We start from the raw sequence: 27,106 nt of genomic DNA, 5'->3' as shown, positions 1-27,106 counted from the left end.
GATAAACATCGGAATATTCTTCTGCATCTCAATTTATATATTTTTTTTTAACCTGAAATTCAACCTGGCAGAAACCAGTCTTTTTAGCCTACAAAGTAGGAAGATTGTCCATACATCTTTGAAGAGCTCCTTTTAGGTCAGGGAGGCAGCAGTTGTGACTAAGAGCGGTGGGTTGCTTTGGTGGTAAAGCCAATGATCTATGGCTCTTATAAAAGCAACGTGTTTCTCTTCACATTGGTTATCCGATAAGGTGTCCAAGCAGAATGGAATAGAAATAATTTTGTCTCCTCCTCAGAAATTGATTTTAAGAGGTATCTGACTTGGGGCCTCTAAGTGCCCGATAATGGCAAACGAAGGTAAAAGCCGTGGCAGGAGTATGACTCTTCTTTTTGAGGCAGATCACAGATTGAAGGGATTATTTTAGTGGAAGGCTGGATTAGCCCATGGCAGGCTGGTTTGTGTGCCTCGAAGAACACTTTTTAACGCTGGCAGACAATTGCTTTGTCTCTGCCCTGCGTGCACGGAGCTAATTGCCAAGGCAGCTCTTAAAAGCTGTTTTCATTTATGTTTGCACAACAGACTTGAAAGGCCACGAGGATGTACCTAGCGCTGCTGAGCATGGGAAATGTTGCCCTGTGTTTCAGAATAATGATATTTTGGAACCTGCCAAACCCATAGTTTTGTCACAATTCAGATGATCTGTGGACCAGTATTTTTGGCTGTAATGGATTATCACTTATCGTGCAAGCAAATCACAGTGCGTAGTGGGAGCCTGCTGGTGGGGAAACCACAGACTGAAATCAATGGAGTTTTTCAGTGGCCTTTACATCATCTCCCTGTCTCACCGAGCTGCTGTCGTCTAGAAGGTGAACCAAATTAACATGCAGGTCAAGCAGCAATGGGTGATTTTTCTTTAGGGTTTCTGTATGGGCATGAGAATATGGGTATTGCTGTAGCAGCAACAAAATAATTATGTCTTTGCTGCCTCCCATCTTCAAGGGAGCTCACACACCGGGTCGGCTGCAGAAGTTGAAGAGCGTGGGGAATCATGGAGCACATTTAAGGTGGGGCGTGGGAGGGACAGATGTTTGGGTTTTCATACGTTGGTTGTTTGAGGTTTTATGGGGTTTTGTTTGGCAAAACAAAACAAAAAACAATGAGGAGACCATGCTCTGATCATAGTCCCGTTGTTTCTGAATTAGGTGGGGATTTTTGTGCATGGTTCTGCCCTGGGCCTTTCAAAGCCCTGTATTTGCTTGTGTGTAGCAGGTAGTCTCTGCCTGGTTATATCTAAGGAACTTTTGCCATACTATCGAGCACCAAAGGGAGATCACCATGGAGTCTAGCAGGAATTTGGGACCATAACTCAGACAGCTGTTGGCTCTCTTTGTGGATCATTCGTATCAATTCAGAGCATCAAATCCCACCCTGAGGCTTAACGAAGCATTGCGCCCATCACACCGAGGTGAGAGCAAGCACAGCCTCGATGAGGGGGGTGGATTTACAGCTAACTGTTGGATTAAGATGAAATTTGAAAATCACTGCTAAACCCTCTGTGCTTAGCCAAGCGAGGCAAGGAGGCACAAACCTGCCCTGATGCCTCACGGGCCTGAGGTCCCTTTGATTGTCAGCTTCAATGGTGAGACTTAAAAATAATTAAATTACTGTCTAAGGCCTCAAAAGCTAATTGAGAAAGGATTATCCTAGAAGGAAACCAGAGAAGTGGAGGAAAAGGCACATCTCCCCAATGTGACCTGTGCTTGCTGCTTCTGCAGATGATGAGCCAGATGCTGTTTTTCCTCACGGTGCTTTGTGTGTAACAGAATCCCCTGCTAGTCCCAGCAGCCAGGCTGGGGTCTCACTGAACCCTGGACTTGACTAACAACCTCTTAGGACATCTCGCTGGACGCCTCGGCTACCCCTGGATGTCAGAGCAGCTCTGACAGTGCAGCGATTCCAAGGTGAATTATAATGCTGGGTGATTTCTGCAGCAGCAATTGGTATCTGGCTTAAGGCGTGTTGATCTTGCAAATGTGCAGCTGTGCCAGGTGTGGGAGCAATCCCTCTGCCCTGAACGGGAGCAAGTGCAGCCTTCTGCCCCACTCAGGGGTAATTTTCCTACTCCTGAGCACGTCGCTGCAGGGAGCCACCAGTGCTCTTCTCATCTGCCTCACTTGAAAGACCATGTTCAGGATAGAAGAGCACGAGGTATTGCTTGGGAAGTGACAAAGGTCCCCAGAGACCTGAGCAACCCCATTTGACTAATATCCCAACTTCTGTCAACCCGTATCCGCTGTCCTGCCCCAGAACTAATTAATTTTATACATGAGTGAATTTAACACCGACATTTAGCTCTGTCTGCTGTGGGGACTTTGAAGTACAAACTGATTATGCAGGGAACAAGCTGGGAGCTGGTTAATAAGTTCCAACAAAGTGTGTACCACTGGGAGGCCGTATTAGATTAAATGTAGGATTTTATTGTTGTTTCGTCTTGGACTTCAGCTCGGAGACAAATGAAGCAGCAGCAGAGTGTCACCAGAGAAAGAGAGAAACGTGATGATGGTGTTGGGAAATGTTTAAAAACTACACGAGTGTTAATGATCAGGACGTGACTCTGCCTTCTCTGGAAACCTCATTCTTCACCTCATTTGCTTGGTTTTGATTTGCTTCAGGGAGGCAGGTTGTTAGTGGAGGAAACCAAAGTGAATCAGCTCAACAACTCTGCTTTTGTGGGGCTGACTGGAGTGAAGTGTGAGATGGTTCAGACCCCAGCCGGTCAGCCCAGGGTGCTGGGTCAGGGTGTGTTGAGATCTTGGCTCATCCTGCCCCCGCACTTCCCGGGGCAGAGGCCTGGGTGGCTCCTGATTTCATCCCTCAAGGTTCTTGCAGTCTGAACAGGGTGGGGGGGGGGGGTCTCTGGATGCTCCCTGGTCACAGTGAAGGGCTGAGGCACTGATGATCTCTTCTGTGGAGCAAGGGGAAAGCAAGTCCTGAATAGTCAGTGAGTATTTGCCAGGACAGGGTCAGGCTGGGAACTGTTTGTAACCTTTCTGCCGAGCAGCAGCAATGACCAGTCCAATCTGGGAAATTGAAACTAAGCTCAAGCATCCACCCTGACTCACAGTAAAACAGCACAACCTTTCTGACATGCTAGGGAATTGCCTTTTTCTCCTTTCAAATTCACACTATGATCAAGGGAGAGAAGGGGACAGAAAAAACAGAGTAGAATTGCTATGGGGAAAGACTTTTAAGTAGTTGTTCCCACAGGATCCTCAAGAATTGCTTGTTTCCTGGAAAGCTTGATGTATCCAGAGTGGATGCAAACTTAAGTCAGAGCTTGTTAAGTTGTGAACACCATTTTCGCGTGTTCTTAAATCCTGGTGCCTATGATTACCTCTGCTAACAGCCTTCTCTTTGGATGACCCCTCAATAGCTGTTTTCTTTCTTTTTGACGGTCCTGCATAGGTAAGGAGTTAGTTAATTGGATTTAAATGGTTCTCTGCTACCTGTTTTTCACTTGATGGCACTTCTGAGGGAAAACAGACCAGTAGCACAAGAGAAGAGGATTGCTGAGGGGAAGCCAAGTCCCAGCCATCATGTTCTCCAGGGATTGGCTTGGCTTGGCCAGTGAAGGAGAAGTAATGACAGTTACCGTATTTTGAAGCTGTTTTGGTGAAGGGCGGATTTTCCATAGCTGCAAAGTCAAAACACAGCTGCAAAAAGGTTTGTAAAGTCAAATTAAAAGACTAACCAGAAGAAATCTTCAGCAAAGACTTTAAATGAACCATTTCTGAGAGACTACGGACTTTATTTTTCTCGTCGTTTCTTATTTTGCTAATGGAGAACGATTGCTGAAGGGGTTCAGCTGCAATTCACATGGGAAGGGGAAGATGCAAGTCTGGAATCAGAGTGGCTGCCTGGTACAGACTGTTAATTTTCTCGAAAGCGGTGCTCTCCCCTCCTTCCTGGCATTTCCAGGCACTGGGGCTGTGTTTTGTGCAGGAGTGCTGCTGAACTATACTTGGCTGGTCAGGCCATATTTCTACCCCAGGATTAGGGTAAAAGTTTTAAAAGGGGGAGGAAAAAAAATTTAAAAGGGGTGGGAAAACATTTTAAAAGGGGGAGAAAAACAATTTTAAAAGGAGAGGAAAAACATTTTAAAAGGGGGAGAAAAACAATTTTAAAAGGAGGGGAAAAACATTTTAAAAGGGGGAGAAAAACAATTTTAAAAGGAGAGGAAAAACATTTTAAAAAGGGGAGAAAAAATTTTAAAGGGGGGAAATTTAAAAGTGAGAGGAAATTTTAAAAAGGGAGAAAAAGTGAGGGAAGAAAAAAAAAATTAAAAATAAGTAAATAAGGAAAAAAACGAACGCAACCGTCCGTCCGGGGCCCGGGCAGGGCGCGCTGCCGCCGCGCTCCGCCAGGTGGCGCCCTGGCTCCAGCCGGCGGGGGGCACCGTGCCCGTTCGGGGCCGGGCCGGGGGCACCCGGGGCGGCGGGGCCGGAGGGCTGCGCGGAACGCGGCGGGGGCGCTGGCAGTGGCGACAAACGAGGCCGAAGCGGGCTGGGCGGGCGGCTCCCGGGCAGGGAAAAGCGCCCCCGGCTCCTGTGCTGCCCCGCGGGGCTGCGGTGCCACCGCGAGGAATGGGGCATTGCCCCGGGGGCCGCGGCGAAGCTCTCGCTGATGAGCACCACCCCCCCCCGGCTTGGTCCCGCTGACTCCACCATTCGGTCCCATCTTCTCTGGCTGGTTTTGCTGCAGACGTGTTGCCCGCGGGGCTCTGGGGCTGCCAGGGAGCTGGTACCATCGTGTCTGGGCTTGGACAGGGTCAGTGTCGTTCCTTTTGGCAGATACAGGTGCCAGCATGTGGCAAGACCAGGTGTCAGCTGGTTTACCTAGTTTTTTGTTTTTTTTAAAGATATATATTACTTGAGTGACTTCACCACCATGTTCAAGGGAAAAAAGGGTGACCTCTTCTGGGCCACATGTAAAGCTGTGCCATGAGAAGATGCCAATGCTGCTTTCACGCAGTTCCCCTGGTGCCATTGCTGAAGATGTTTGCTCCCAGTCCATGGGTCAGTTACCACGTGCCCTCCCAGTCCACGGGTCAGTTACCACGTGTCTGATGCCACTGGAGTCAGGATTTCTGGATAAATGACTCGCCAAGGGATGTTGCTGCCATTGCCTTCCCTCTAGTTAATTCCGGGCCAAATCCCGTGTAAATGAGAGGGAGGTCTTTGCCCCGAGAACAGCTGCCATGGCATTCTTCTGGTTACACATAAGCAGCTAAACATTTTGGAACTGGTTGGGGAATTTGCACCAGTTTAAAAGAGAGGTTTGGTTGAGATTGTTTTGTTTGGTTTTGCACATGTGAAATGTCTGGATTTTTTCCTTATATCTGACAGCAGAGTTGCAGTCAGAGAATATTCATATGCTGATCTTGCTGACTTTCCTCAAGCTGTTTTTATTCCTGTCGCTGCTCTATCCATATATTGTTTTTTTTCCCCCTGTTCAGACCAAGACAAGAATAATCTCTTCCATGCTTCAAACTGTGAGGAGAACGAGTAGGGTTATTTTTGTGGCTGACTGGGCACACGAGACGCAGACGTTGTCCTGATGTGCGCGTTAACCATGCCCACACCATGCCAGGTTGGTTTTTCTCTTCTTGCCTTCCTCTGAACATCTGATGCAGCCTGTGGCTCCAGGAGGACACAGTGATGAGAAGAACAATATAAGCAGAATTTCTTTTGGGTTGAATAGCGGCGTTTCCTGCCCCTGCTGCATGCCTCAAGAGTGACTCCAGGCTTGGCCCTGCATCTTGCAAAACCCCTTTGGCCTTCTTAGGAGAGCTGATGTTCTTGGCTAGCTGGAGCTTCTGATAAATGTTGGCACATCTGATTTATTGTCTGACTCTGTTCCCAAGGAGACCACGTGTGTAGCAGTCTGAGATATGACCGAAAGGTGAATGCCTTAAAATATCCCTGTCCCTTTCTCTGTTTCCATTGATAGTGAGCTCTTGCTTTTTTCCCTGCTATCTTTATTTCATGGTTATCAGAGAATTAAATTCTTCATATCACGTTGAGGAACCTTTCTGTTTTTACAATTGGCTGAAGTTACAAATTCAGTTGGATTTTCTGTTATTGCTCTTAATGCAAATTTTTTAAGTGTCATGCCAGTGTCTTTTATTCTGTGGCCTGATGACAACTCTCATGCTCAGACTCAGAGCTGGAAGACCCCCAGATCACTGTGGAACGTGCACATGCATGCATTTGCTGGGCTACCCCCCACCCCCAGCCCTGTTTATTTGTGTGCTTCAGCCTCCTTCTGCCTCAGTTAGAAGGAAGCACTGTTATCCTGCTCTGGCTGTGGGACTCCACCAGCTGGAGATGGCATTTGATGTGTGGGGCCCAATTTGTGATGATGGTGATCTTATGATGATGTTTTTCCAGTGGTAGCTTCAGCAGGATGTCAAGGGATGTCACCTCAGCGACAGGGAGACTGTGACCTCCCGTGCGACCAACACCATGGGAACACCAAAGGGGGATCTGAGGGTAGAGCTGGGTATATGCAGGGCCTGGGAAAGGGGTCTTTTGGGGGCAATGGGCTAGCAGCAATTTACACCAGTTGAAAAAAACAAAAAAAGCGCCAGTTTGTCAAGCATGAAACACTTGTTATTTAGCATGAAACAATTACTGGTTTGTGTTTAAAAGTGGGAAGAGGAAGGAATTGGATTGTCTGTTTTACGAATAAATTTGGAAGGTAGTGGGGGAGGCAGAAGTGCTCCTACTTGGCTTAGAAAATATTCAAAACCTGTTACTAGAGCTGCATAGGATATTTATCTGGCAAGGTACTGGGCTACTCCTGTGCTGCAGGAATAAAGACAGTTGTCTCTTGAAGCCTTAGCCAAGGCAAAGGGGTGTACGTGGGTTAGAGGGACCACCAGTCTGCTCGAGCACAGTGATAGATGCAGCTTTTGAGTGGCACAGACGTGCTCTCTGGCTCAGATTGGCATGCCCAGACATCCCTTGCAGCAGAGCCAGCCTCCCCACCTCTCCAGCGAGAGAGAGGGTGAGTCTTGTCAACTTTTTATACACCTTTTTCCCCTGAGCACATTCCAACTGGTTCAGCACCTGGGGTCAATTTGTGAAGGTGTGCACAGCCCTTGCAGGCTTGATGCATTCGCCCGACTAAACCTGTCCTTTATACTTTCCCTTTATACTTTCCCTCCCACTGCTTTTTTACACCCCCTCAGAGGCCACGTCTTGCAAACAGCAGCCTCCCTTGCAGGAGCAAAAGAAACAAACTGTTCTTGATGTCGGTCTGCGCCCTGACCGACAGCCCAAGTGTGTGGTGTGGCAGCCTGCAGAGGTGATGCCACGCTGGCACAGTGCCTGCGTTGGCGTCACAGGGAATGTCCTGGGTTGGGTTTGTCTGTCGGTGGTCACCATGGTCCCACCAACTCTCCTCGGAGAGTTAAGGCACCAGATCAGGCTGTCATCCCTCAGGGTGTTGTTCTTCCCCTTTCTAGCAGTGGCCAGAAGATGATGTCAAAGCTCTGTGCAGTTTTCAGCTGAGGGGATGCTTCTACCTTACTCTCATTAGGCAGTTTTGACTTATAACCCAAGCTGGAAGTCCCGTGGCATCGTTAGTGATTTCCCAGCACTGTTCCCTTTTTGTAACCTGATTTTTCTCCACCCACACCATCAGCAGTGCCTATGAAATTAGCAACCCAGTGAAGCAGTCGTTTGGCCATAAACACGGCAGCTGGTCTGAGCACTTGCTGAACAGGGAGGGTAAAACTTAAGGAACAAGTCACTGGGTCTGTGCTATGGCATCAAAGCCTGTGTTGGTGTGGAGTTCCTGCTCTTCAAAGCACACGTTTTTGAGCCAAGATACACTTGGTTGGTGCCTCTTCTCCCTGGGTCATTTGCAATCCAAGCTTGTTTTAGAGGAGTAAATTGGGCCAGCGTGAGTTTTTGCGGGGGAGAGGTAAGTGACAAAGAGGGAACCAGTTCTTTTTCTAGCAGAGAAATTTTCAGACCATAATTAATGTGTCTTCTCCATGCATGCATGTACATGCACACACCCAAACGTAGCTGTCTTTGATCTCTGTTGGGAGGCTAGGGAGAATACAGAGACGACGAAAATCAAACTCATTATTAGGGACAGAGCATGGGCACAACTGCACTGCTTTCCCTTGGGCTTTGGAAAATGGCAAGCTTGGGTCTGCCTGGCATCTCTTGCTAGACGGTACAGTGTAGGAAGAGATGTGACTGCTTTAAATACCCTGGCAGGGCATTGGGAGGGGAAAGTAATGCTGCTTTGTCGTCAGGCCTGGCAATGTACACTACAATTAATGCCAAAGCTGTCGGCGCCCACGTTTTGAACCCCCTGGCAGGAGCAGGAGGAGGATTAAGTGATGCAGGAAGAGTGGCAGGTTGTTATCAAAGTGCCTGCCACTGTCCAAAAGCTGCTTGGTTATTAAGTCCTACAATTTTTGTGGTTGACTTACGGCAAGTGCTGCTCAATTTGCTGAGCATCTTCCATCAGAGAGGCACAAAGGTAAAGAGCAATTGAAGTTCATGCATCGCTGGCGTGTTTGTATCGAATCGGAGTGGAGAGCCAGTTAATATGGTAAAGGGTTTCTTATAGTGGCCAGTGCCAGGTGCTTCAAGCAGTTTTTGAATTTTGATTTCCCATAAGGGCTGGAATTAAAAAATGGACATGTTGTGCTCAATGTGTACTACTTGAACCTTATGGAGGCTGCCTTCTGGTAGCAAGTGAGATGAAAAAATATAGTTAAAATATAACTAATATAGTTATTTGAATTTTCACTTCTAAGCTACAAAGAAAGTAATTTGGACTTTGAGTAGAATTTGAAGCAGAGTAAAATTCACTTCCAACCCGGGATCCAATAAAAAGCAGAGTGACATTGTGGAAAATGTTGTGATGGACCTTTACACGAGAGCAGATTGTTTAATTTTTTCCAAACATCTTAGGCACTCATTAACATCTGAGTGATGCTTGGGTCAATCTGCAGCAGCTTTCACAATCTTCCCCCAAAAATGTGACCCTATATTATTCCATCTGTATTTTTAACCAAATAGTTTTCTGATTGTGTTGGCTTCATAGACCATCCTGCTAGGAAACTGTTACAGCTTTGGTATTCTGGTGGTCTAAAACCATCTACTTCTGTCTGTCCACTTATACAGCGATGAATCAAGAGAATAAGTGACTCAGTCAAAGCAAGTGGCTCTAAAGTGGTTTAAAAAAATCTGTAATTGAGAGCTCCTAGATATAGTGTCTAGCATAGTCACCTAATAGAGTTTTCCTCGAATACATGGGTTTTGGAGGTGCGTTCTTAGTCCTGTCTATGCTGGTCTTCAAATGTTTTTGGGTCTCTAGCTTCACACCCTGTGTTTTTCATTTAGGCCAAGGTCTACTTGCAACACTCACAACAAAGACTGGCACTCGTCGCATCCAAAGCAGCTTGCTGCATGCTGTCTTGTAGCTCTTTCATTGCCAACGTCTCTTGAAAAAGCTCTCTGGGTATGTTCTGTAAGCATAGCAGAAAAAATAGACCAGATTCATTCTTGTTGACGCTTTGCTAGTCTCAGAACTAAATATATACTTATACTTTTTAAAATGAAGACAAATATGTTGATAATAAAAAACCAGCTACTGGCAAAACCACCAAAAGGTGTAGACAAAGGGCATGTGAGCTTTGTATTCCCAGTTGTCTCGGTGTCCTTTGGTCCTGAAACCCCTTTGCTTATCCGGGCAGTCTGTTGCTGGAGCATGGCATTAGCTCTGAGAGGCAGTCAGATGATAGGAAGACACAAAATCAGATGATATTTTTTGAAAACTTAATTCTTGTTAGCTTGCTTTTGTGTATAGAACTGTCAGATGTGTCCAGTAGACACAGGACCAGTTTCTCTTTGGTTTCTGTTCCCTTATAAGCTAGGATAAGAGTCCTAAAACACCTGTATTTCCAGCACTGTCTCCTCTGTTAGTGGAAATTTCCTGTTCCAAAACAGGCCATATGTTAGAGTGGGATGAACTAATAAGCTTCTGCCATAGCACAGCAGGGAAGAATCCTAGTGTGGCTGCAGTTTCGTTGGAGCGATACTGGGTTATTTTTAATTAGCACTTTCCTCCAGGAAATAAGTGTAGTCAGAGAAATGCGAAAGATCAAGCCTTTTTTATCAGCCTTGCTTTCTGACTGCCTGCACAATTTCCTCCATACGTTGACATGCAGATGGCGGTGCCGAAGAGTGCTACGGTGCTAATTTCCCTCGTGTGGCATTACCCAGAGACATCAAGCTGTCAGCGTTCAGATGACAGAAGAAGTGAAGCACTAGAGATTTTGTTTGGCTTCTATTTGACCGGCTTTGTTCCCTGTTGTGGTTTTTTTTTTTCCCCCTCATTGCTGTCCAAAACGCGAGGCATGCCTTCTGATGGGAAATCAATAGAGTGCGGACCCACTTTGTTAGGCTTGTGCACGATGACAAGAGACGCTGCAGACAGCAAAGCAGCTAAAATGTCCCCCTGGCTAATAGCTGCCTGGAAACGCTGCTGCTTTTCCAGAGAATAGCATAGTCGATGTTTCCTGATGAGAAAAGGGAATTTGGGGTGATGCGTCAACAACTTGGAGGCAATTTCACAGGAGATGTTTAAGGCGCGCATCCTGCTTTTCTCTCTTGTCATCAACTGAAGAGCACTTCTCTCAGTTCTATGAACGCTGTACCTATACAGGTTTGGAACAACCTGTTTTCTTTGTAGGCTTTTTATGGGTGTTTGGCTAGAGGCTAGATCCACTTTGTATGCTGGAGCAAGAGGAACACCTAATAATGCAGCAGAAACCCAGAAACACTGGTGTCGAGAAGAATGATTGCTTTAAGTAGGAGATGATCGAGTACGTGTGCTGGAAGAGCTGAATCTATTTATAGGCTTGCAAACGCCTGTGGGAATAGGGAGAATTGATCCAAAGCTGCAGGAACAGGCACGGCTCAGTTCTCTGCTGTAGTCTGGGAACTAAGGAGTCTCCTCTCCAGCCTTATGGAGTTTGGGCTTCGCCTCCGATCGAGCCGACAGTGCTGCTCCCTCACCATCACCTGGGTGCTTTGTTTACAGTGCAAGTTCTCTGAGTCTACAAGTCGCTCTGCTCGTTCAGCTGCTTGCACAGTCGGTGCCCATAGCTGTTACACTACACCGGGCTGCAGACACTCCCTTCGCCCAAATAGCAGCACACAAAGGCTGTTTGCTGGGGATACACACTGTTCCTTGGGGTGTGCTTTCAGAAACCACACAGGCTGCAAATGCAATGAAATACGTAACAATGACCCCTCGTGACAAAGCAATTGGGTGATTTATAATAAATGACCATTTTACTTGACTTTAAAAAGCATGCCAGCTCTTGCATGCCAGAGAGAAGAGCAGAAAATAAAAGATAGCTTAGCAATTTCTGGCTCTTATCGTAGGACTCTTTCTCACATTCAAACCCTGGGACTGCAGGTTCTGCCCTAGCAGAGGTGACCCATCTGTCACCTGGCTCAAAGTGGATGAACTGCATTCCAGCCTGTGCAAGAAGAGAGTCTTTCAAGCTGAACCTCCCTCAATAATCAACGTATTGGTTTATGCTGATAGAGATCACATACTGCATTTCATTACAGAGTGATGCTTGCTATGGTCCTTGCAACATGCTGTCTACTTGGCAGCTGCTTTGCATCCCGGAGTTGGCTGCAGTTCAAGGGTAAAAGAATTCTTAACTGTTTGTCATTGTAGAGCACTATGGGATGAATGGTGTTGGATGAATCTAAGATTATGATGAGGCATTAATCTGTACTGGAATAATGAAAAATATTTAAATGTGCTTTTTCTAGTAAGTCTTATTTAATATGAGGGGGATCAATTTATCACTGTCTTGCTATGACTTTCTCCAACCCCTCCAGCTAGTGTTTTTATGCATTGCAGGAAAGAAGATGGTTGACCATTGATGGCAGTGTGATTATACAGGTCCCTGTGATTTAAAAATCAAATCCAAGTCATTTATTCTCAGTGGCTTTTGGAATTCTACTTCCAAATGTTTCCATCCAAAGAAGTCTGTGACCCTGAACCTACAAGTCTGTGTTACACAATTATCTTGTAGCTGCTGGGAAGGGGCCTGGTGTGTTGTGTGACCGACGGGTGCCCCGTGCCAGCTGCAGGACCGTGGGCATTAGTGCTGGCTGCATCTGTGCAGCAGTGCCAGGAAGCTTTGGAAGTCTTGCAGAAGCACTGACTTTGAGTCTAAAATTTGAGACCCTTTGCCTGGCGTTCAGTCCCTTCTGCATAAACCCAGGTCTGATTAGAGGCACTATGTTCTTTCATTACTTGTGTACCTTAATGAGCCGTAGAGAAAGGCCTCAGGACTCGGTTCTTGGTTTTCAGCAGCAAAGACCACATGAAATTTCACTGTAAAATCCTTACCAAAGAGTGAGTGCCCACCAAGTGCCCAGCTTTTCTGTGTCAGGCTGACTATGGATCTATAAGGAAGCTGAATCCTGCTGATATGTTCATTCTGGAAGTTATCTGTCCTAATGCTCAGCATTATACCAAGTGCCTTGCACCCATCACCTTGCAAACGATTCACGGCAGATTCCAGGGTTGTGCTACCACATACCTACCTTGTGCGTTGGAAAGTACAGAGAAAACACAAACCCCCTGTCAAGTAGAGACCTCAGTTGTTTTTCTTTCAAACGAAGCTTTGGGTGGGGTGAAGTACTTAGGAGAGTTTCTAGAAATATTGATCTGGTTTTGTGCCAGCTGTTCAGTGCTAGATAGATCTATCAACCTGGAAAGTATTTCCCTACACAGGGTGATCCTTGGAAACTTAACCCAAAACATTAGGACCCTGTGAATAAGGAGCAGTGGCTTTACCACAAACTGCTTAATCAGTTCTCTTTTGGTTTCAGATAGAAAGAACAGAAGTAGCCTCAGAGGTGATTAGTTTGTTTGGCAACATTCTTGACAGCTGGAGCAACAGGTGATGTGTGTTTACTTTGTATATAATATCTACAACTTCTTTATCCTCAAAAAAAATTATACTGAACTTGCTTGAAAGTTGGCTCACTTTTTATTTCAAGCTGATGCCTGGTGGAGATGAACTAGCTTAAACAGGCCTGTGTAATTAAAATAGTTCATAGTAGAACTTCCAGTTCTGTGTGTATGAACAGATCCAGAGCAAAACCAGAATTATTGACTTGATGTGAAGAAATTATAGTCCTCTGCTTCGCTGTGGGAGGATAGCTCTACAGTCAGCTCTGCCACTGACACACAGTTGACTTGGATTTGGGAAGGCTGTAAATGGCAAATGCACCAAAGCAAAATTGTGTTACGGGAATTCCAATTGAACTATTGTGCTACTTATACAAAAACAATCAGATGTATTTTTAGCTCATGAATTCTGTTGGAAGAAATCTTTGTGTGAGATGTCACCTTGCCAGCTTAATCCTGTAGCCACAACATGATCAAATTAATGCAGCATAGAAAACTAGCAAAAAAAAAAAAGGGTTGTTGTGTTACAGAAGAATTAACTGACTAAACTCCTTTAAGACTGAGAAACTTGTCAGGTTTGTCAACCTAAAAAGGCAGTGATTTTTTGGAGGGTCTCTAAAACAAAATCATAGTGGTAAGAACCTAATTATTCAACTAGTTTAATACAAGATGCTATTTTATTGTTTTGATTATCTGGTATCATGACACATCTGTATTTATTAAAGCTCAGAAGACTACGTAGTCCAAAACTTTTGTTTAATGAGCAGACATAACACAGAAAGTAAAAAAAAAAACCACAACATATGCATACACACATGTACATATATATACCAATATACATTTAAACAATGCAGAAGAGGTAGTACCGTTAATTAATATATAACACAGTAAAAAGACAATTCAGATCTGCCTTCATTGCACCTCTTCCACGCATCACAAGAGGCTATAGAACCATTTATTCAGCATCAATCCAAATTTAAAAATGTACTCTGTTCTCTTATATGATTGTACCTTGAATCTTCTAAAGGAGATCCTTCAGGTGACCAGCTGAAGGGGACAGTATTTAGCGCATCAGTTAAATACTATGGCTGTAACAACTCAGATAATGAGCTTTGAATCTGTTACTTCTCACAGGAACCAGATTGTCTGTATGCTTCAGGATGTAAGGTTAGGCATGAACACCAAATTTTCAACCTGATTTCTTTTTTGTTTCTCTATAAAGACCCAATTGGATGACTGAGATCTGTTTTGAAGGGAAGCCTATCCTATACAGAGAAAAAAATAACACCTAAAGCTGGATGGATTTTATTGTGAACCTTAAAAAAACACTCCAGTGTAGTCTTGAAGTTCTAATAGATGTTAAGTAGCTGCAGTATTTAGGTTTTATCAGGAGAAAACAATGAACTTGATCTCTGCAGGAACATGATCCTAAGAGTACGGAGCGATGAAGAGGGGAACTCTGGCACAGCTCCCCAGCCCGTGTTGAGGAGCATCCTAGCATGCCTCAGGTGCCCAGAGAACAAGCTGCTAAAAGCAGGAGAGCCAGATCACAGAGCCAAAGCTCCAACACTTGCAGCCACTTACTCAGCAACTCTGTATACTCAGAATAGCAGCTCTGGGCAATGGTCCGTGTGACCACAAAAGCAGAGTTCTTTCAGAACTTCATCAGCCAGACCAACTATTTCTTAAGATTTTTAAGCTGTACTTATAGCAATTGTGCACATTTGCTCTGTGAATACTGTTTTAGGAGAGAAGAAAAAATACAGTTAAGAAGGATTGTCGACTGTTGAGACTTAAATGTAAAAACAAAACAGACCTAGACCTCAGTAAATGCACCTTCCATCTGTGTTTCCACATCTAACCAAGGCATGTTTCTAGTCAGTAGCTACACACTAGGCAAATTCAAGAGTCTAAGGAAGGCTACAGTGAAAGAGGAAGATGATACCTTCCTTTTTTAGGATTGTTTTCCAGATTTCCTGGTTTCCTGTATTGTTTAAGCTCTGACAGGCCAGCAGGAAAAAAAAAAATCCAAACCAAACAACAATGCAACAAATCTAGGGAACATATTGTAGTATATTTTAGATAATATTTATCTGATATACTCCTCCTCAGAGATGCAGGACGTATCTTCATCTGTGCTTTCCTCTAAATCTGGCAAGTTGCCCCAGAGCAATACATTCACACCTGGTGGAAGGAGGTAAGAAGACATTTAAATGAGGGGGAAAAAAAAAAAGTATTTTTGGATTATGACCTTATTTTTAAGTTACACAGCTGTCTATTTTTGGAGAAAATAACTACTCTAATCACTACAAAACCTGGTAAGTCACGTTCATTGTAAATATATCTAGGCTATTTCCTATTTTTCTTGCAAAGTGATTTTGTAAGTGTTGTTTACAGCATAGTTCAAAGAATACGTCCCTGCCCACAGATGTATTTAAATAGCTAATTCCTGTAGCTATTGATATACCCCTCATGGCTGATTTATTTTTAAATGCATTGATCTGAAACACAGGTGATGCTGAAAGGTTTAGGCAATAAGTTACTCCCATCTGCAAGGAGGAGGAATGATTTGTCAGTGATATGCACCTCCCGAGGACTCAGGGCAAATTATGGTAGACACTTGGCATCCAGACAACACCTAGCTGCAGAAACTAGCTAGCATGAGCTGTAACTTCAGCTTGAGCTAATGAGGACTCAGTTATATAGGGTCAAAATGACGACATGACTCACCTAAAAAAAGTGCCCGTTGGACAGCTGCCTAACAGCACAGTAAAGCCATACGTACTGCTAGAAATAGTAGCTGGTGGCTGTGTTTGTACTAGTTATAATATTGCTTCAGAAAATCCTGACTTCTGCCCACAAAAGGGGTAGGTTAATTTTTCTGAAGATGAATTTCCACTTAGAAATTTTCATTTTTGAAGTAGCTACAACTACCTCCCTCAGAGTAGCTGGCTAGATTAGCAGTACAGTAACACTTGCCTTACGCCTCCGTATGCTGCTCTTCCTCCATATGCTTCAGCTACATTGAGATGCCTCATTAGAAGGAGGAATTCAAGATTTTGGGGAAGAGAAGGAAGCATGTGTTCCTTACCAGAAGAGTCTAGTCTGTTGATGCCAAAGACTGCTTGGCTATGAAACATCCAGAAGTGGCCATTATTGCAGGACAGCAGGCAAGGTTTGCAGGGAGAAATCACATGATAACCAACAACGTTACCACTGGAAAGACAAGTGAAATAATGAGCAGTGCAAACGTCTGATAGAAAGATAGATGTTGCTGGCTTTTCCAGCTCAAACATATGTTAAATACCCACAGTACCAGACCATTATGTAATGCTCTTATTTTGATAAAGTTAAGGGAACATAGTTAAAGAAGCATGTTAAATATTTAGGGAACATCTGTCAGGAGTTACAGAATATCTGAGTTTTAGATCTTTGGCATAGAGAACCATTTAGTAACCTAAATTGTGTAATCCGGATTAGTTTACATACCAACAAATGGTGGGGTGTTCTTTTTTTTTTTTTGGAAGGCCAGTGATTCCATTGGAATCAATGTAGAAATTCATCACGAACATAAAATCCATCTGTACAGGAGCATTGTACACAGGAGAGTGTCAGTAGTAGGAGTAAAGAGACGGAGAATATCGAAGCCTTATATACTCTCCTGGGTTGAAATGTAGAACAACTATTTTTCTACTTTCTCAGTCTCATGAGTGAGATATTTCTGTTTCTCTATTTCTGTCTAAAAAATAAAATACTGTGTTCCTATTGCAACCCCCCACTGTTTAAATCTGAACAAGGTAAAAGTCTCGATTGTGAAGCCGGAAGGATCATCTCAAATAACTGTGAGCTATTTAGGAGATGTTGTTGTTTTTACTCTTAAATATCAGGCATTAATAAAGAGGATAAAAGAACTCCAAGAACTTTAGTGACAGCATGTTCCATCTGCTAGCGACAACTAGATCTGCCAAGAGGATGTTCTATTAATTAGAATATGAGTAACTACTTCTTGCTGCAGCCTTATTCACACGATTATCTCAGTGTTGAAGCAGACATTTAATCAGGCAGGTGGCACGCAAGCTTTCCCCTCAGACTACTGACAAGGTTGTCACATTTCCACTTGGGGCTTGCACGGAAATAGCCTGGCAGCCATGCCCAGAAGTAGTGGGTTGAGTTTCCATCAAGCAGCATTAAATCCGAAATAGAGTGTGCGATCTGTTCATTCGCCCCTTAACTCTTGCACTGCCGTCGTCTGCAGCGAGAGGGTTGAGCAGCACTGTGGCAGCGCACGCCTGCTCGGGGATGCGTTCGCGTCGCCCAACGGCGTTCTTACCACTTCAAGCACGCGATGTTCTTCAGCTTGCATTTGCAGATCTCGGTGAAATAGCAGCTTCCGATGAAATCAACAGTGCTGGATGGGAAAAACGTGAAAATACAGAAATTTAGACGTAGCTATGATCACAACTGTAATGTTTTGGTAACATAGGTCTGAAGTGACAACAAAGTGATGTTATTATTACAGTCTTGTGTGTTTTTTTTCTTTTTTAAACTTTCCCAAGACCGCACAATTCCATTTTGCTATCAGCTACCAGCTGCACTCATATGGAAACAGAAAGAGACATGAGACATTACATTAGTGAGTCATAAGTCCTCTCAAATTAGAGCAGAAAGCACCGCTGCTCGTAGTACCTACTACCGCTTGCACGCCGGGCCCTGCTGCCGGCTGAGCGGCACGGGCTGTCAGGAATCCGATCACAGACGTCGCCCTGGTTCCTGGAGAATCTCTGCTGATTACAGAGCAATAGCTTAAAGGCTGGGACATTTAAAACCAAACCTTTGATTTCTTATCTCCTTTTCAACCCATACTTTCTCATTAACATGTGATTTTGCAATCTCATTTCCTTAGTATTCAAATATTGTTATGGGAAAGCAACAACCGACTCGGAGGGGAGTCGTTCTGGAACCGGTGCGGGATCGGGTCTGTTCTCTTTGCAGATATTTGTTTCGAGTTCTCATCTTGGCTTAAGGAAGGAGCTGGAGGAACTGCCCGTGGCTTCCCGAGCCTGCCCCTTCCCCACGAATAGATTCAGTTAGAATTCAGATTCGCGGGACACGGGACAGCCTGGCTCTCGCCGTGGCTTCCCCAGGGCTGGAGGAGAGCCGGGTGGAACTGGAAACGGAGGAACGGGCTGGACTGTGTGCTCCGGGGCCGGTTTCCCGGTGACAGCACCCTTGGAGAGCGATCCTTCGGGAACCGGCGGGCGAGAGCCGCGCGGCCGTGCCAGCCCCGTCCCTGCGGGGCGCCCCGACGCTGACAGGCTGCAACGCCCACGCCCGCCGTGCCCCGCTGGAGGGACCCCCGGGGACCCGCCGCCCCCCGCCCCGCAGGCGCGGCGCTTACCCCGCGGGCGGGATGTCGGTGGAGAAGAGGTCGACGCCGGTGTCGGCCAGCAGCGCGGCCTGCATCCCCCGCGAGCTCAGCACCTGCCGGCAGAAGCGGCAGCACAGCACGGCCACGCTCCGGTCCTCGAAGGTGCAGCCGCTGGCCGACATGGCGGGCGGCGGCCAACGCCGGGCCCCGCCGCCGCTGCCGGTCCGTGCGCTGCCAACGGCCGCGCTCCCACTTGTCAGTTTGAATTCCCTACCTCGGTCTCCGATTGGGCGCGGGAGGACCCGCCCTTTCGGTCTGATTGGCGGAGACCAGAGGCAGGGCCCACTCTCTCCTTGCAGGCCGTTGGGCGAGGTGAGTGGCACCACCCCTGCCGCCTGGCTATTGGGGGAGGGGCACGCCCTGCCTTGCTCCCATTGGCCCAGCCAGCAGCCTCTTTGCATGGCTCGCCCCGCCCCTGCGCAGTCTTTTGGGGCGGAGGCCCCTGAGCTCTGCCAGGCCCCTCCCACTCCCCCGACGGGGCGGAGCCAAGCGGCGGGAATGGAGGCGGGCCCATCTGGCCATAGAGACGCCTGGTTGGCCAGGGCGCCCATCGCTCCTGCCCATCGCTCTCCGCCGATTGGCCGGGCCGCGCAGGGGGGCGGGGCGGCGGCGGGCCGGTGGGGGAGACCGGGTGGCGGGCGCCAGCGGCCGGAGGACGCCCGGCTGCGGGAGGCGGCTCCGCAGCGCCCAGGTAATCGCCCCGCCCGGCCGCCGGGCCCCCTCCCCTGCTCCGCCAGCCCGCCGGGGGGCCGCGGGCTGCCCCCTCCAGCCGGCCCCGCCGCCTCTCTCCAGCCTCGCTCAGCGCGGCCCTGAGGCGGGGCGCGGGGCCCCGTTCCGCAGCCCCGGCCCCCCCGGGACCCCCCCACGCTTCCTCTCCCCGCCGCCCTCATTGTTCTTCCCGGGCGGGATGCGGATCCGGCGGGTGCCGTGTTTATTTATTTCTTCCTCCCCTGCGCGCATCTTCCGCGGGGACTGCCCGCCCGCGGGGGCTGCAGGCTCGCCCCCTCCCTCCGGCGAAAAAAGAGGGGAAAAATTAATAATAATTAATAATAATAATAATAATAAAAAAGAAGAAGACGGGAGAAAGTTGTGTCCCGCCGTCGCCCCGCGGGCAGGTCTCCCCTCCTGCCGTGCGCACGCCGGGCTGCGGGCAGGCTCTGCGCCGTGCTCCGGCGAGGGGCGGCCGGAAAACCCCGAAATAACCCAAAAAACGCCGGAGCTGCTGGAGGAAAAGCTGCGGATGGAGCCGCTCCGGCGGGGACGCGGCCGGCGCGACCCGGCGCTGCCGGGCTCATCCCCCGGCTCCCGCCGCGGGTGTGCCAGCGCCGGGGCGCAGCTTCCAGCGGGAGATGCTGCGGCTCGGCCGCGCTGCCCCGCGCAGCGCCGTGTCCCTGCGCGGGCCGGTTCCGCTCCCTCCCCGCGCTCCCGGGGGTCCCCGCGTTCCAGGCGAGCCCCCGCTGTCCCCCCGTGGGGCCGGCTGCCGTGCGGGCGTTTTCCCGGCGCTACCTGCCCGCTCTGCTGCTCGCCAGCCTCACGCTGCTGCTCAGAGGGCAATTTGCAATGTCAGGGCAGCGTTTCTTTCAATTTTGGCTGCGCGTCTTGTGACTGCTGGCTGCAAGCTGTAATTTTATAAAAAAAAATATATATATTTTTTTTTTTACATTTGCAGGCCAGCAAACCAAAGAAAACGTCTTCTTGTCCTCCGTTTCTGCTCTCCTTTGGGATTTGATTTACATCATCTCTGAGCACATTTTAACAAAAAAAAAAAAAAAAGGCAAACCAAACCCACCCAAAACATGCTGTGCGGAAGGACTTCCACTCCCTGGCTGTGCTGTTAACATCAGCAATCAGGAAGAGCCTTTGGAGGCTGCAGGATCTTGCTAGTCTGATGCTGCTGTTCAAGGTTTTGGTGCAGGGAGACAAAACTGCTGCCTCTTCCATCCATTGATCTCTCAACATCTGCATTTTGCTGCTGCTGTGCTCCATCTCACACCCTGTCTCCATGGACTGATTTTTTTTTTTTTTTCTTTTTGTGGGGGGGAGGACAAGCGGAAAATCAAGGCATTGCATCGAGAGGAACAAAATTGCGTTTATATCTAGTGTTCTGGTGGATCTGTTTTGAGGTTAATCTTTTTGGAAAAGAAAACATGACGTCGCCAGCAAAATTCAAAAAGGATAAGGAGATCATAGCTGAATATGACACTCAAGTTAAAGGTAGGAACGGTTTTATTTTTGTCTCTGTCGCTATTGCAGTCCTGACTTGCAATTGTAGGAGTTTGCAGTAGATGTTTGGGTGGGGAAGGGGGAAATCATTTGCAGATTGCCTGGAATTTGCAGGGCTTTTTCATAATACAATGCTGGATCGGGTTTGCAGTGCTTTTTCTCGTCCCCGTGGGGTAGATTCCTACTATGGTTTGCTGTTTTAAGGTATCACGGCAAGGGCTTTTTTACGGAATATGGCAAATCTTGGAGTTCTGAAAGATCCATCTTTTTCTGTCTGCTGTTCTAAAATATGGCTCTGCATTTGAAATATGAGCCAGTTAATTGCTTTTTAATCCTCCTCCTATCATGGGAGTCTTTAAAAAATCTGTGTAGTGTCAGAAGAGCACATTTCCACCGGTAGTAACGGGGATCATGCTGAGGGTCCCTGTAAAGCTGTTTGTGCTAGAAAGTTCCATTATTCAGGATTTTGCTCTTGGTGAGCCCTTAGTGTTGCTGCCTGGTTTTCCTTGCTGTGCTCTTTAGTGTAACACCTCGAGGTTGCAGTGTGTGTGGATACACACATATATGTACACACATATATGTGCACACATATATAAATGAATAAAACAAATGCATCAGTGTTATTCCTGTCACCATAAAGAAGGCAATAAAGAGCCAGAGGCATATTTGCAATGATTGGGCAAGTTTTCTGCAGAATTCTGTTGGCTGGGTTTCAGGCTATCATGTGCCCTAGGTTAAAAAAAAAAAAAAAAGGATGGTGAAATGTCTACTTAGCTTCTTATTTTTTCAAAGTTTTCAAGATAACACTTACGTGAAAAAATAATAGTGGCTGTGTATGCCTTGGTATATCGCTATTAGGAAGTTCTGAGATTTAGTGATTTGTCTAATGGGTTAAAACTTGCTTGGTATGCTCATGTCATGCAGGAAAGATGGCCTTCGGGCAGGGCTGATTGAGTTAAACCCATGCGATTTAAAAAAATGTGATTTAAATCAGAGGAGGAAACATAGATTAAAGCTGACAATTAAAATATTGTTTTGCAATTACACACTTATTTATTTTTGCTACTCAGGGGGCTGCTCACTGGTTGCAAATCATTAAAACATGTTGTCCTACAAGATGCATGTCCTACACTGACCCTGGTACTCTGTACCTAGATAGTAGTTTTGACATTTAGGTTAAAAACGCTTATCTGAGCAAATATAAAGCTGGGTAGGAGTTTATTTTGATTTTTTTTTTTTAGTTTTTGGGTTCTTAAAGTGAGAAATGGAGAAGAACATGTTTCTCTTTTACTAGTTCAGTTTCTATTCCTGTTTTCTAGCTGTCTTTGGTGGAAATGGGAGTTGAAGTCGGTGTAAAATTAGAGGCTTCTATGTTCTTTCATTATTTACCCCATCAAAATGTGCGTGATAGATACAAGCTTGTAGTCAAAATATTTGTGAATTGGATGCAATAACAAAAACCAAGGCTTTAGAATTAGTAAAGCGCATCTTCTTACCTCTCAGTTTTTTCATGCATTGGAAAATAAAAGGATTCTTTCCCTTCCTTTTCAAAAAGAGACCAACAAGATGGGTAGATGGAAATGAGCCTTCCCTGTGTGCAGAAACCACTAGTGCCAGATCTCAGTTCGTCTCTTCAGGTGCTTATGCAGAGACCTACCAGTTCAGCCTGGAAACGTGATCCCAAAAATCGTGGCATTGCTGTTGTGGCATATAGATATTTTTACTTTTTGCCTTATGAAATGTTCCTATCTCAAGTATGTGAGGTTAAGAAGAGCGGAACTGTGTAAATGGATGATGAGGGGCTGGGAGAAGGGGGTTTCCTTCCTGGATTAGTGGTGAGGGCAGCTATGGGTTTGTCTCGGGATATTCATCCCTCTTGCAGTGCGGTTTTCCCTGCGCAGGGGACTCCAGAAGTGGCTAATGGCAGGTGCTAATCCATCTCCAGCTCTTCCCATGAGAGGCAGGTGTAGATGGGCCACTCAGCTCGAAAATACACATGGTAGTAGGTAACAATCCTCTTCCCCATCACCTCATTTGTTTCCAATCATGGGGGGAGCTTCCCTTCTCCACCTGGTTTCAACCCTTCATGAGCTGCTTTGAGAGTGGGATTCGTCATCCCGCTGCTTTTAGGTATCAAGTTTGGGGGCAGACTTTGAAGTTACACACTCCTCTTAAAATTTCATCCAACTTGCTTTACATCTCATGAATACCTTGGTTCTGAGTTGGGTAGTGATTTGGCTCGACAGGAAGATTCATGAGCAGTAAGACCTCTTGCCTCTCTAATTCCAAGGATGTGCTGGGCTCTTCACCATAGTGGGAGAACGATGACGTGATACTAAAGACACGCTTAAATCCAAAGATGTGGTGCAGCCTAGTCGTTAAACATGATTCTTAAATAAAAATTTTGGTATTCTGATCGAGTTCTGACTTTAACTGCGGCAACGGCGTAGAAATGGTGTTAACTCTGATTATGGGCTGTTTGGTATCTTTTCTCCTATGTTGGGAAACGATGCCATGAAGCAGTCGCTGTGGGAGTGAGATGAATCAGGTGTTGGTGTGCTACAGAAATTGTAGGGTATCATCTGTTTCTCAGATGAGAAAACTCTGATGTTTTTTACTGGCATTTAGAAACTCACTGCATTTTTTTCTACGCTCTGTCCTGGCTGTGCGTTGGGAACCGTGTTTAGAGGCTTCATTTAAAACCATTAATCCACAGACACGTACTTAAGCACTTTAGATTATTACTAATAGAATGATGGAGCTTTGTTTAAAAATTTAATAGTCTTAAGTTGTAAATGAACAGCTATTTAAAGAATAGCTTGGTTATGGTTAATAGATCATTGTTATGCAAAATTTTTGGTTTTCTGTTGCTGAATGAACTTGGTAGTTTTTGGTAAAGGTGGGTAACAGGGTGCTGACGAGTGAAACTTTTTGTTCTCCCATAGCCATGAGCTATAGGTATTTGTTGTTGTCTTCCAGCAGCTGGTTCTTTGTTGCTTTAGGGTTGGAGTTAGCTCTTCCCATGCTTTGTGCATGCAGCTAATGGCAAGGGAGATCAACGTTAGGATGATGTGAATTTCTGAAAATGAAGACCTTTCATCTCTTACACATCAAACTTACTGTGCAGTGGTCAGGGGACATGGAGGGAGTAATGTGTTTCTTCCTAATTACTGATGCAGTGTGGTTGAGGACAAGCTTTGCAGTCTGTAGGTACTGGTGTAGAGCATCCTTCCTTGGAGGTCTCTGGAACTGAACTGGATACAGCCTTGAGTTACTTGGTCCGACCTTACAGCTGACCACCAGAGATTGGGCTGGATGATCTCCTGAGCTCCCTCCCAGCCTGAATTGTCCAATGATCCTATGGTTTCTGGTATCTGGAGGTTCAATTACAAACTCGCTGCTTCTGCAGAAGTGAATTAACCTGCCGAGTTGTCCAGACAGGGTGGTTTTCCTCAACAGTTGCCTTGACCTTGAGTCTTTCGCCTGCCCGTGATGCAGGCAGAGCCTGCGTTGTGTTTCGTTGCGTGGCTGTGCCATCTGCGCTTGAACGTTTCACGCTGTTGGCGAGGAGAGGAGAGGTTGCCAGTATTAGTGGGCTCTTCTTGCAAGACTTGCTGAGAGTGCTCCTCTCTTTGAGGAAACTCTTAAATGGCCGCGTGTCATGCGGTAGGAATTCTGACAAGATGACACGGGGTCAGCAGGGGAGGGAAGTGCTGCTTTGATATGTTTCTGTACCATGTGCTCACAAAGATGAGTTCTGTGAAGCTGGAAAGTGAGATTCTGTGGTCTCCATATGGAGCCTTTGATACCTCAAGCTCATCCCCTTGTCTGGATTGTCTCTCCCAATTCCTTTGTGCAAGTTGTGGTACAGCAGAGATAATTAATTGATGCTGTGCAGTGTGTTCCATGTGAGATTTGGATGCTGCCTATCTGTGCCCAACCAAGGACTGTCAGACTGGTTTTTGGTTTAGGGTATTAAATTGGAGTGTGCATTTGCTGAGGAAAGAAAAGCCAGTGATTTATCTGTTAATTCTTCTTTTCTCTCTCCTCACGTCCCACGAGAGCCTTATATTTAATTAGTTTATATAAAGCTTCAGTAAATAGCTTCATGGTTTGGACTACAGAAATGTCCTACTGAAATGTTTTACACAGCCAGGGTTCATAAGGCACTTCAGTCCTTGAGCAGACTCTAGCAAAGGTTCAAATGCTTCTCTTGCAGATCCTGCAGCACAGTCCAGGGAGCAGGAGGAATATGAAGAATAGATGAGATAGCCCATAGCAGGAGCGTGGATATTTAGCTGTGCCTTGAACTAAGCTACTACAATGTCTAAAACTTTCTTTTTAGTCTCCCCAAAATTGCTGATACTTTTCAGATAAGTTCCTTTTTCTTCTCTGGCTTGAACGGCTCGTAGTTTCTTTGACCTTTTTGTGATCTTTTGCCTTAAATGCTGTTTAAAAATGCCTTAAATGCTGCATACAAATCCCGTTTGTACACGACATCTCCGAGCACCTCGAGGGATGGTCGGCAGTTTTTAATCCTGGTGAACTTGAAGGAACGGTACAGACCTGCTCTGCGTGAAAGATTAAAAAAGTAGCCGTGACCGGGCCAGCAGCTGCAATTTTGGGGATGGGAAGTGTAATGCTTTTGGCGATTTGAACCAGAATTGAGGTTCCTTTCAACTGTTGCAAGTTTTGTTGTTAACTCTGTACATGCAGCACTAGTCTAGAAAGCAGCTATTCGTAGAACTATCTTTTGATTTTTTTTAGATCAATAAATCGAAATCACTGTAATTTGCTTTGTTCCTAAACCTGTGCACCTGGGATTTTCAGTGCTGTTGACGTTACGTATGTGCGATGGTTTCTCTTCTGTGTCTATCTTCTGGTCGGGTCACCAGGTTGGTCACTGCACACTACTGCTCTGTTTTCAGATCCAGCACCACGGATGTGGGCTTTGGGGAGCTACGGCTGAGCTCTTGGCCACTTCTTTGGCAATGCCTGTTTAATACACCCAGTAAATAGACTTCTCAGCCACGCACCCTGGCGTGATTGAGTGGAATAGTTTTGAATGTCGAGATTTTGGGTTTGTATGTGTTGGATGATCGTTTACATTTCAAATGTAAAACTACCTTTTAAGGGTTTTTTGCAGTTAATCATTACTCTGTGCGTGTAAGTGGTTCCATTTGTTTGCAATAATGGCTTGCTCCAAACGCCAGCTATGGAATTGCTGTAGGATCATCTGTTTTTCTGCAGTTCTTGATAGTGCTAATCCCTTGAGTTTTGAGGCTGGATTGGGCCAACGAAACAGCCTGCTGCCAGAAAGGGGGAAGGGGCTGTTGGGAAACTGGTTTGATGTTACAGCAATCGTTTGTATTTCTTTTCGTCCTATGTGCAATTTCTACTAATGGATTAATAACGAGGATGGAAAGAGGTGAAAGAATGCAGTCTCTTCCCTCTTTCCTCTCCATCTCCAAAGTCTCTCTGTTGCAGATTCATCAAATATTAGAAGGCTAGGGACCAAAGCTGACCAAAAGACTCAGTCCACTTAAGTGTTGCAGTTTCTTCCAACAGCAGAAGGAATTGCCAGTGTAACTCCAGTAGGGTTTCTATAAAAAGTTCACTAGTGGTAGCCAGTTTTCCCTAACTCCTAACTAAGGGAGCCCCACAACATTTTTCCTGAGCTCTAAATGATTTCCTTTCGTGGTAAGGGTACACATTAGCATCTTTTCCTTTTTCTGTTAGTTAAAAAGCTTGACTTTTTTTGTTTGTTTGTTTTTAATACTTACTAATTTTGCCCATTTTGGGAATTTACTTGGAAGAATCTATTTGCCTGGTCAACTTTTTCAGCTGTCTTTATGAAGAGTGAAAAAATCTAAATCTTTGTTGAGATGGAAAGTATGTTTAAACATATGTTCTTTTGAATAGCTTTCGCTATGCCATGCACAGTTGATATTCATTACTTATGACTTTATTTAGTTCATTTTTGTATGACTTTTGCAGATTTCATGCTTTCTGTTTGAGGATTTCTACAACGTCATGGGAGTCCTGCTCTCTGAGTATTGTCAAGGTTTTGTAGGCGATGGAAGCAAATGCAGAGTTACGGTTTGATTTGCTGAGGGATAAAAAAGTTTGGGAGAAAATGGGAGAAAGCGTCTTGACTTCACAGTAACTCCATCATTAGAGAACATTCTTCATTTCTAATTGTCTTTCTCCTTTTCTTCTAAAATGGCAATATTACAAAAGACAAACCAGGATGTTCTTTTTGTGAAATCTCTAGATGGGAGTGTTTAAAGTCAGAAAACACATGTGGATAGAGAATAACTGCGTCAAGGAAGCTCAGCTGGTATTTTTTCCAAGGAGATGCTGCAAATGGCTTTGAACCATTGAAAATACTATTCTTTTGCCATCAAAGTAACTATTTAC

At 45.8% G+C, this 27,106-nt stretch overlaps 2 protein-coding genes across 4 annotated transcripts in view; one reads left to right on the top strand and one right to left on the bottom strand.

Moving 5' to 3' along the window:
- Positions 1–15,124: 15,124 nt before the first annotated feature.
- On the bottom strand, positions 15,125–18,585 carry RUMY1 (regulator of UNG2 and MKLN1 interacting yippee protein 1). The gene is made up of 4 exons (XM_086627344.1): positions 18,434–18,585; positions 17,366–17,443; positions 16,127–16,251; positions 15,125–15,219 (listed from the first exon to the last, which is right to left on the bottom strand). The coding sequence occupies exons 1-4, from the start codon at positions 18,583–18,585 to the stop codon at positions 15,125–15,127; spliced, it is 450 nt and encodes a 149-aa protein (XP_086483470.1).
- Positions 18,586–20,610: 2,025 nt separating this feature from the next.
- The window catches only part of SRGAP2 (SLIT-ROBO Rho GTPase activating protein 2), a 106,283-nt gene continuing 99,787 nt past the window's right edge, over positions 20,611–27,106 (top strand). For all 3 annotated transcript variants that reach the window (XM_009991300.2, XM_009991299.2, XM_086627476.1), the window contains exon 1: positions 20,611–20,677. In XM_009991300.2, coding sequence (XP_009989602.1) covers positions 20,611–20,677 — 67 coding nt within the window. The remainder of the gene's footprint in view (positions 20,678–27,106) is intronic.

The sequence above is a fragment of the Tauraco erythrolophus genome, chromosome 27 (genome assembly GCF_009769465.1).
Source record: "Tauraco erythrolophus isolate bTauEry1 chromosome 27, bTauEry1.pri, whole genome shotgun sequence".
In the NCBI taxonomy this organism is placed as follows: domain Eukaryota; kingdom Metazoa; phylum Chordata; class Aves; order Musophagiformes; family Musophagidae; genus Tauraco; species Tauraco erythrolophus.
Note: the sequence above shows the minus strand (reverse complement) of the source record. Positions and strands in the feature narration are given on the sequence as shown.

Bases quoted from the DNA above. Each gene is read 5' to 3' on its own strand.
- RUMY1 (XM_086627344.1), bottom strand. From the start codon at position 18,585: ATGTCGGCCAGCGGCTGCACCTTCGAGGACCGGAGCGTGGCCGTGCTG. The intron at 17,444-18,433 runs GTAAGCGCCGCG...TTTCCCATCCAG, and splicing joins ACCGACATCCCGCCCGCGGG to CACTGTTGATTTCATCGGAA. The intron at 16,252-17,365 runs GTAAGAACGCCG...TTGTCTTTCCAG, and splicing joins AACATCGCGTGCTTGAAGTG to TGGTAACGTTGTTGGTTATC.